General features: G+C 26.3%; 1 protein-coding gene across 3 annotated transcripts in view; it reads right to left on the bottom strand.

Moving 5' to 3' along the window:
* Positions 1-12024, bottom strand: part of LOC107995988 (SAM and SH3 domain-containing protein 1) — a 468575-nt gene extending 456551 nt beyond the window's left edge. For all 3 annotated transcript variants that reach the window (XM_017053828.3, XM_062079882.1, XM_017053837.3), the window contains exon 1: positions 9925-12024. In XM_017053828.3, the coding sequence (XP_016909317.1) occupies positions 9925-10422 (498 nt within the window). In that variant the 5' untranslated portion in view covers positions 10423-12024. The remainder of the gene's footprint in view (positions 1-9924) is intronic.

The raw sequence follows: 12024 nt of genomic DNA, 5'->3' as shown, positions 1-12024 counted from the left end.
AAATGTATAAGAAAAAGTATGGATTCAAGGAAAACCATCCTAGAATTTTACATGATGAATCGAAGCTCGGGAGTTCTAAAGTTAAATTTCAGATCCATTTTAATTTTGATTGTCTGTCTATATTTTAGTTTCTCTTAAAAACATACAATTTTATTTATAATTCTTTCCTTCAAATATATCATTCCTTATATTCGAACAAAAGCGAATTAGTATATAATTTGTTAACCAAAGAAAAAAGTTCAAAAATAGTGGATTTAACGAAACAAATAATAAAACAAATAATAAATGTCTATCTATATATTATATCTATTAATAATGTTAATATTTATTAACATATTGTATTCATCAATTCAACGGTTCGTCAATTATAATTGTTAATTGTTGCGTAAAATAATCATATCTCATTTTCTGTCCTATTCTCTGTAATAGATCGTGATTTATAACAGAAATGCCTAATTAATAAAATTCTTTGTTCCTTTATATCTCTGTTTTTTTTTTTGGAAAAATTGTTAAATAAGAAAAAAATTATATATATGTAATTTTGAATGTACATTCGTAATTAAAAATTGAATCGATCAATTTCACCAATGCTAATGATTTTTATTTAAATATTATAAAATAATATATTTATTATAATTATAAAAATTAATACACTAATTATATATTTCGAAATTAAAACTCAAAAATTTTCCAGAAAATGAATTGTTTGATTTCTGAATGGTCACTGAGTCCTTTTTGATCCATTCAACTTACAAACAATCGACAATAACATTAATTATATGATAAAAATTAAATAAGTTTGGGTCTATCTTTGATATAAAGATAACTTTTGATCCAATATTTAGAAATAATACAACCATGATAAGAATAAAATAAGAGTTATATAAAAGTCTAGTTTTATAAGAATACAACAAATAATATAAGTATCATGGATATTATTTTTATTTGTTATAATTAAAATTATATTTCTCAATACTAGAAAAATTATAAGCATCGTTTCTATATTATCCATAAGGACCATTTTTTTTTTATTAAAATTAATTTAAAATCCAATATACATTCATAATTCGATATGAGATGATACGATGAAAGTTTATTCAAAACTCTAGTATTAGCGTTATTTAACTTCTGTTGGTTTTTCAATAACTTAACCTCTTCAAATTTTTCCGATTCGTAGTTCTGAAATGGTATTTCTCTTTAAAACTACATTTCATTTCATCTGAGTAATTTTGATTCCATAATATTTTTTTATACCCGTTACATTCACTTTAACATCGTTTAACAACTTTGACCAATTGACTAATAGAAATTATTTATTACATACAAATTTATTTTTATATGTATTTTTATATGCTTTAATAAATGTTTAATAATGTTTAATTTGTTTAAAAGTAGATATAATAAATATAGCATTATTAGAGTACTGATTTTTATGCAAATATATATTTTTGTTATACAACAAACAATATTTTTTTATTTAATTTTAATTTTATTTATCTAATATAAACAAACTTAATTGTATTCTGAATAAAACTTTCGATTGATATTGATAATATTAAGAATAAAGAATGTTGAGTAATTCATCTATAAAAGAAATAAAAGAACTTTCAATATGATATGATTTCGAAATATTATTACATTATTTATGTATATTCTGTTATATCTTGTGATATAAATGATCTTTTTTTTTTCAAATAAACCTAACTTTTTCAAATAAACATTAATAATTTATTGAAAGCCATGAAATTATTTTTGTTTTATTTATATATTATATATTTCTTATATTGAAAATTTGTTTTTATTAATAATTTATATTATATAATTAATAAAAATTATTTTATAATAGACTAATTAATTTTATTTTTCATATTTCGAAAAAATCTTCGAACATAGTTTTTATAGTTTCTTCATTTAAAATATCTTTCAAAATAATTTATTAATTGAAAAATAATCCAAACGAAATAATAGATATTTTTACCATTCCCTAATTAATAAAAGTTCATTTCTAACATGATTTTGTTTTTCTTAACAGTTTTTTTCAAATCTAAATTTATTAACAAATTTTATATTTTTCAATACAAAATTTAACATTAGATAACATTAATCCATTAAAATCTATCTAAAAAAAAATATCAAATCTCACATACTTTTCTATATAAAACAAAATTAAAAAAAAATCTATCTAAATCTTTATCACACTCCATCAATATCCTCCTAACTCGAACCGTTTCATTTATAACATCTTATTACGTTACTTTTATATCCTTTTTCAAAACGAAATTTTCTTCAATTGCCTTGCGGTATAGTTGCCAGCCGTAGCATGAAAGAGCAGCTGAACAAACGGATAGTGGCGCATAGTGGTGGCGATTGTATCGCGGATGCCGTAATTGACTAGCGTAGTCCCTATGCTTGGAATGTTGATTGGCGAGATATACACGGCCGAGGCGTCGAACAAATCGGAACCTTCCGGATTCGAGCCAATAAATACGGAAAGTATGTTTCCAAACCGGAGGTGTATGGCTGAATATCAGTTGGTCGAAGGTCGATACACCTTCCAAGTGCACGCACACCTACATGCGAGTCTCTGCATAAAGAGAGAAGGAAAAAAGAGCAGATGACGACCGGACCACCGTGCTCTGAGAGAGAACAGGTATTTTTATTGCGTTCCTTCCTCTTTTGCAATCATTTGCGTGCAAGCGTGAGCACATCCAGAAAGAAAAATTTAATATAAACGACATCGCGTGTTTGATTATTTACATTAGGTTATTACATGTACATTTTGTAATATTGCTCTTTATTTTAATAATATTTCTTGCAGTACTTTTTTACTTTTTTAATTTTCTTAAATTTTTTTTAATATTTTTGTATATATTTTTAATATAACTTTTTATAATATTATTTGTAAATTGTAAAACAATTTATTATTTTTTACATTATTTTCTAATATTCATTATATTGCTTATTTATAATTCTTTTTAAAATAGTATTTTTGATTTTTTAATATTTCTCAATTACAAAATATTGAAAAACAAAGTATTGATATTTCTTTTTTTCATCACTACTTTTGAAATTATATTAATTACTAATTATCATAGACATAATCGCGTAATGTTAATATTCACATAATTTTATTGTGAAAATTAATAAAGCAATAAGTTTGATACCTCTTATTATTAAAATTAATTATTTAGGAAACTAAAAAACTAATAATTAGACGAATAATTCTTTTGAAAACATATTTTTAGAAAAATATTTAAAAGAAAAAAAAGATAAATAATTAATTGAATAATTGTTTATTGAAGAACAATATATTTTGAGTAAATTCAGTAAATAATACAAGAAATATATAAAAATGTTGTTAGAAAAAATATTATTAAAGTATTTAATTGTTCGTCGTCATAATTCGAAAAATCGAATAAACTATTAATAAGAAATTATAAATTTATCTTATTATATATAAAAATAAATTTAAAAGTAAAATAGAAGCACTTTTATAACATCCTATAATAATTTTTTTATTTTATTTAATTCTATTTTATTTCATAATCAGTACTATTTCTTAAAATATTTTCTTTATATTATAATTAATGTTAAACTTCTTTCTGGAATAGTTCTTTATAATATCTTTAATTTTTAACAGATATCAAATCTACTTATTTTACGACTATTTCTCGAAATATCCCTTTTACATTAGTTTACAATAAATACTTTCTAATATAAAATAATTTTTCATAATATTTTTCACGATTTTGATATTTCTCAATTACTTATTTTAGTCTTATATTTCATAATATTCTCTTTATATTAGTTTACAATAAAGTTTTCCATACAATGAGATAAATACTGTAAAATACATAAAAATATTTGAAGAGATATCGTTCTGTTTTTAATCCTGTTTTTATTCGTCTCTTTCTTTTTTTTTTTGTTGATAACTTTTGTACATTGTTTCATTTCTGTTATTCGCTGTTTCCATTTTATGGAAATGCATTGCATGATTACAATGTTATAACTTTTCGTAGGATTTGTTGGTTCAGTTTTCACAACGTATTTCTGTCCGTAGGACATGTATGTTTTATTGACAGATTGGCACCGTGGAATATACCAAGGAATTCAGAGTGTTCAATTTAATTTCTACGGATGTATGAAACGTTTATTTAGACGATCATATATTGACAAAAGAATATTCGATATAAATCTTTATGAAATAATTGCACCTATTTCTCCATCATTTATAAATATTTTATCGTACGATAAATACGAAAAATAAATAAATAAACAAAATAAATTTATCTCTATATTTAAAAATTTAATAAATAAATTTTTTTTAAATTAATCTTCATATTTTTTTTGAAATTATCATATACAATTATTCGTGTTCTCTTCTGATATTAGATTTTGATCGCTTATGATGTGTATTTATTTTATATGTTTAGAATTTAAAATTGAAAATAAAATTTATATATTTTCTTTCTAATCTGTTAAAAAATATAAATATATGTATAAATAGTAGATACTATTTTATGTATATTAAATATTTTTGCACATATATTTGTATTATCAATAATTACTGCTAAATTAATTTCAAATTGATTTTCATAACTTCCTCTAGAAGCAAAATTAATTTTGTTTCGAAATTAATACATACTATTATAATACGTATATTTAAATATAAATTATGATATTCGTGCAGAAACCTAGCAAATTTTATTTTGTATAAAAATAAAATTACACGAAATATCTATAAAATAATATGTAATATAAATTATTATATCACTTACATATTAATTAATTAAATACAAGTATAATAATAAAAAAAATCACTTTATTATTAAAAATTTATCTGTCGCGATACGAACTACCTAATTTGCCTAACAAGTTCACGCAAAGCGAATTTTTACAATCTGTAATAAAATTTATTAGTAATAAAATTTAGGGCGTAAATTTTGCCAAAAATTTTTTCCCTGAAACTCATAAAATAGATTATAATATTGGAAATAGCACTTAATCCATCCCAATGGGATCGAATTAAAATTTGGAAACCGATAGGGAATGCGAAACGTAGCATACATGCTCATAAATTCCCGACCGCGGTGCAATCGTAATTGCTGTGTAATTTACAGTCTCCGCAAAAGCTGGCCTTTTGTCATTCAAATTCGACGGCTGTTTGTTTAAACGTTAACTTTATCAATGCGCTAAGCATCGAAATCGTAAAACCAGCGAAATAAAAGATCACGTGTATATGTATTAAAAGCTTGGAAATGAGAGCGTTTAAACAAATAATTCAACTTCATTACATATAGAACTCAACTATGATACAAAGGTATTATTATTGGACTCTATATGATGTTTGCTTTTAGCACGAATTCCTACTATGGAACTTCCTCACAAATATATTTCTTATTGAATATTTGTAGGATTTTGATATAAAACTTTCAGCCCAAAAATAGTATATGACAGCATTTGCAAAATGCTGGCATAAATTTTTAATTGGAAGGATTATTTATAAAAATAAATGTTAAACAAAATTACAAGAAAGTAAGACTTTTAGATAATTCATAAAATAAATATTATTTTTATCTTCTAACATTTTTGTTTAATCTGTTCATTGTGTTAATTTATCATCCTCATTATAATTTAGTATGTCATTTGTAATTTTTGTGTACAGAATGCTGAAAGAATGATCTTCACGTTTAAAAAATTTTAAATTATTTTTGGAAATAGAGATCTTAATATTTCCTTTAATATCAAATTTATTTATTTCAATTTACTTTTTTAATGTATATTCTTGTTTTTCAATTTTCCTTTATAATTTTTCTTTTCAAAAATTTAAATTATTTTTATAGATTAAAGTTATAACATGATCTTTTTTTATTTCTATCATGACACATTCTTATTACACAAATTTTATTACGACATACAATTTTATGTATCGACACTGTATCATTAATAAATTTATTTTCTAAAATTACTTTCATCATTTCAAACTCTTAAACACATTTCACTAATTAATCAAAAATTAATTTAACACTTCCTTTAATTATCAAATTCATAATTTAATCAGTAACTCTATTTTAAAAGAGTTTACATAATACAAAAAATTGCCATTTTTTCATAAAGAATATACATAGTCAATATTCTTTTATTATATATTTTAATAATAAAAGTACTTTTTTTTTTGCAAAATTCAAATGCTTCTATTTTCTGGCGACAGTGTCAAGGAACGAATGCAAGCAACTGAAGCAATAAAACGTAGCCATGTACCAATATCAGACGTCTATTTTTCCAAGTTGTATTCATCTCGCAGTGCAGTTAATTAACGCATTCAGATACTGGAAAGACGTCGAGCCGTGTGAATCATTAGCGACCATGGACGTGTTTAAAGCCATTCGAACCGATAATGTGACTAGGCTTTATATTCGTATTACAATAATAACGCGTCGTTATAATACACAATGATCCGAATTGAAGAACTGGGCGATATTTTGTCGAGGAGAAAATCAAATATATCGATGTTAACATTCAGATGTATAATAGAATTTTACGAATACTCTGGTATTCGAATATTTTAATAACCCAATATTCTATTGGATTCGAATTATATGTCTATTCGATATCTTTCTTCACCATATCAATGTAAAGAGAATTATCGGACATATAGTAGAATCCATTATACGAATACTGTGGTATTCGAATATTCTATTAACCCAATATTATCCGAATTATATGCCTACATTCGATGCCTTTCTTTAGCACAGTAATGGAAATAGAATTATTGAAATAATTTCCATCATTCAAATAGTTTAATATTCGAAGGTTCTATTAATCTAACATTCCATTATTCGGATTATGTATTATTATTTATGTTTGGTTTCTTTTTTTACCACAATAATAGAAATAGAATTTAATTTAAAAAATTAATATTTTGATATTAAATTTTATAAATTCTATAAATTCTGTCTTCTTATACCGGTTTAAAATTCAATTTAGAACAAATGCATAAAACGAAGTTATTATTAATATTAATGCAAAAAAATTAAATTAGAAGAAAAAAAATCTTTCAAAAAATTGACAATTTAATTATAAGGAATATAATAATAATTATAAAGAACCAAAGGAATTATTAGTAACAATCGATTAAATTAATTAAATCAAGCAATCGTAATAATTTTAATCTTTTTGGTGGATAAAATTGAATTATATTGAATTAATATTACAATAAAATCTAATAACCGAATATTCTATTGTCCGAACTATATTCTATATGTGTCCTATATTTGCAACAATGTAAACAATCTTTCTTTATCACATCAATGAAAATAGAATTTAATTTAAAATTAATGTATTTACATAATATATATAATGATATAATCGTGTATTTAATATTAATTATTGAAATAAGATTGAAAATAATTAAGAATTTAGGAATTGGAAATTGTTTGTAAAATATATATTAAAAAATTTGTGCAATTTGACAATTAAAAAAGCATGGAATCTCTAATTTTTAAGAAAAATTTTTTTTAATTCAATTTTGTAAATAAGCGTATTATTTTAATCAAAATGTAAAATCAATTCTTAGAATTCAATTCTAAGAAAAGTTTATACCATTATTCGAAAATTAGATTTGAAATTTAATTCCTATTTTGCTATAAATATATATGTTTGATTTTTCTTTTTTGAATATTTGATAATGAAAAACTGTATTTTATATTAATAATTATTATATAAAATATATTAGAAGAATAATATTAATAAAAAACAATATATTTATAAAAGTATATACAAAATTCTCACGATTTATTTAAGAATTCTTTAGATTTTTTTAAAAACGCATATTTTCACAATTATGGAAAAATTATTTTTCAAATTAGTTAAGATATATCATTTTACATATAATCATACACGTATTCATTCTTTCAAAAAAATAATAAAGAATATTTAAAATAATTCTTTAAATCACAATTAATATGATTTCTTCTGTGATTATAATAAATTTTCTAAATTTTATATAAATAATAATAATAATAATAATAATAATAATAATAATAATAATAATTATAATAATAATAATGATATTAATATGAATATTGATAATTCTATAATTAATTTGAAAATATCAAATTTTCCAACAAACACATATATATTATTCCAAAAATCAATGCTCATAGACATATGTTTAATAAAAATTTTCTATACAATTAATAATAATAATTGAAAATTATAACTCAATCCAACAAATCCATTATATATATCCATATATAAATTTTCAGAATATTGATCTTGATTTGAAAAAATTTTAATAAAAATAACATTTGATATTTGTAAAATTTTTCCTTTCACCGATATGTAATCTAATATCGTTAACGTTATCCAGTTCAAGTTTCAATATCTCTTACGATGTAAGAGTTATGTAAAAATTTATATTTTTCAAGCCAAAGTACTGTGTGATGGTATTCGAATCGTCTGAATTTTTAAATTACATTATATACAATTATATAATATTATTAAATAATAATCCAAAATAATTTTTGTTTGTCATTTAATGGATGGATTTTGATAATATTGTATATGATATGACGAATGAAATTTATTAATCACAGCAATACAATTGATAAATGATATTATTTTTTCACTGCATCAATTATCCAATGAATTTTCTTTCGTCTTTTTTTATGAAAATAACAATAGGCCTGTTGATTCAATATAAAAATTACTAAAGAGAATATAACGGCAATAACGTCATCATAATGTTACATATAACAAAAATTTTTAATACATTTTGCCTTTTTGAAAAAAAAAGTTACGAAGAATATATTTCTGCTATTAATAATCGAGAAAAAAAATTTGTAAAAAGATCTAAAAAAAATCAATATTGAAAGGATTAACATAATAACAGAGAATTTATTAATCAAATTTTGCATTAATATAATTCTTATAGCTTTTTAGAGATAATATTATACGTTGTATTTAGTAATTAATTGAAATTGATCGTTTTCTGTAAATATATGATAACGATCAATATGCATTCCTTTATTTCGAAAATATGTTTCACATTCATAACGAAATAATGAATCAGAGGATTATCTGCACTCTCAAGGCGTGTCTTGAAAGGGTTACGAGTTTTCTCCATTATCTTCGCCTTTAAAATATCTTTGATTCATGTACAGTCACTTCGTAATCTGATAATTCGACTCGAAATCTTGTTATTAATCATACATTTTTCTAAATATAATAATAATTTAATATAATAATTTATGAACTTATATTCTCACGAATTTAAGTAAATATAATTAAACTTATTTTTTCTATTTAATTACAAAGAATATCTATATTATAATTAAAATTTATGAAATGATGAAAAATTAAAATACAAAATATAATAATAAAAAATTTGTAATTTATTGCTGTTTAAAATATCAAATTCTTTTTTATCGAAATATCATATTCGTTTATCAGTTTTCAATAAACTTGAATTGATATGACACATAAATATATATTACAATAATCTAATAGAACGTATATAAATTATACGATATGCAAATTGCATATTATTCTTGCAATAAATGTACGTGATGCTCAATGACAGGTTGGAATAAAAATAAAAAAGAAAAAAAGGGAAGGAAGAGAGAAACGGAATACAAATTTCAAAGAAATTTTAAAAGCAAGAACCAAAGCAAATTTCACGAGATACTTGCAGAGATAATAAAGTTCCATGAATTTTATGTAACTCATTTTATATCGCGCAGCTTCTGGTCGTAAATTTTTCCGCGGCATTTTTTATCATAACGGGCAAATAACTAACTTTGTCTTAAACATAATAGTCAGGTAACGATGGAGAAAATTTGTGTTCAGCAGGAGAGCAAAAAGGAGAGGAAAAAAAAAGGAATAAAAAAAAACAAAGAAATAAAAAGAGACAAGCCGACTTACCGGTGTTGTGTAAGGTTGACAAGCCAACCTGATGCCGTCGTGCCTCAGCTTCTCCTGCAGCAGCATCCGTAACTGCATCCTTGGGATTCTGACGAGCTCCGCCTTTCCCTCCTCGTACTCGTCCGCGAACTTGGTTAATTCCTGACCACCGCTCGAGGAACTGGCCGTTGGCGAGGCCCGTTGCGCCTCTTTATCACTGAGCGGTCTCTCAGAAGATGTTCTCGACGATTTCGAGCTAACATTGTCGCACAGGCAATCATTACTCTCTTCCAGAGTGAAGTAAACGCTCGCTGCACCTTCCTCCCTGAGGGTTTTCACCGATTGCAACAATCGTGCTCGATGGGTCTGGTTGAACACACCGATCGCGTCGAGATCGGGATCGCCGATTTGTTTGCATATCTCAAGGTCGTCGTAGCCGTTGTCGATGAACGACTCCGAATATTGGCCCAAATGAAGCGAGCGTAGCCACTCGACCACGATATTGCTAGCCATCGTCATTTCTGCTCGGTCGCGAGGAGTGCGAGGGCTTTATCACGCCCCCGCCGCTCTCTTCTCTCGTATACACGTGTCTCTCCTTCACCTTCCCTCCGATCTGGTCTCGGTCTGTCCTTGTCTCGACCCCCCCTTACGCGCTCTGTCTTGTTGAAACTACGCGCCGCGACATCTTCGAAAGAATGCGGATCGACGACATCCTCGCAAAAGGGCGAAGTCACGTATGATATTCGCTATATTGAATCCGGACGAACCGATTGCGGGCCCGATTGGTTTTTCTTGTAATGGGCGGCACCCTCGATTAACGGCTCCTCGGAGAATACCGATGAACGACGCAGGGGGGGACACACTGGTCACGTTCGATCTTCAACGTGTGGTGCCCTGGCTCATTACGAGGCGCGGACGATCGAACTGGTTCGACGAGACGATACGATCTCCTTTTCGAACGCTTTTAAACCGCTCGGTTTCTGGTACACGGTTAACAGTTGAAAGAAAAACGCGGGTAATTGTACTCCGTGCCTCTGTCTCGATCTATTTTACGAAGCACTCAGTTATGGATAGGGAAGGTAGAAGAGAAATCAACCGATCGGTCCTTTTAAATACGATCAAATTTAGAGCACGTGTCTCACGTCTCGAACCACTTTAAATTACAGCTATGATTATTGTTATTGCCCGCGACAATCTACTCACATACCACGTATCCATACACGTAATGAGGAATATTTTATCTATGAACATTCCGTCACTACGTTTGTCTCACAATTTAATGTGAATCGGAGCACTTTTCTTCAATGAATGAGAATAACTTTGCACGTTTTGATTTTGCCGCGCATTCACTTATCACACGGAAGACGTCAAATAAATAGTATGATTGTAATCACAAACTGTTCACTTTTTTTTTCTCTTTTTGACACTGTTATAATTCCAACACACGTACTTGTTTCTTTAAAAGATTCTTCTTATACGAAACGAATAATTTCGAATCCAACACTTTTTACCGTAAATATAAACTTTTGTCGATTCTCATAGAGAAATATTCTTGAGTTCGTAGGCAAAATTTCATTATTTTCGATCAATTCAATGATAAATAACGACAAACGACGATAAATTGACAGCACAATAAATAAGAAACACAGTACAGATAGCAAAAAATGAATATAAATTCGAATGAAAATTTGAAGCGAATTATACCTGTAATAGTAATTGGCAGCCGAAGTTTTTAAATCGAAGTTTTTAAATCGTCGACAACGACACGCGTGTGACGAAGAAAGGACGAAACCGCAGGCAAAAGCAACGGTCTCCGGATCGTTCGTGCCGGTATTGAAAGCGTAACCTTGAAAACTCCCCCGAAAGAGAAAAGACCGACACTGTGGAAAGCACGCGGTCGAAACGGAACGATAAAATCGGACTGCGAAATTTTATCGTGCGTTGCTTTTTTTCACTTCTCTAAGAGCATATTGGAGATGATATGTTAAACTTGATTTCACTGAATTCACGTCATTCATAATCATGATAAGCAAAGCGTCATCAGTATTCGACGAGAACCACGAGACACACAACCACGACACAACACTACCGCGACGCGACACACGGTTCGACTGACACGAG

The sequence above is a fragment of the Apis cerana genome, linkage group LG9 (assembly GCF_029169275.1).
Source record: "Apis cerana isolate GH-2021 linkage group LG9, AcerK_1.0, whole genome shotgun sequence".
Classification (NCBI taxonomy): Eukaryota; Metazoa; Arthropoda; class Insecta; order Hymenoptera; family Apidae; genus Apis; species Apis cerana.
This window is presented reverse-complemented; position numbering and strand designations above follow the sequence as displayed.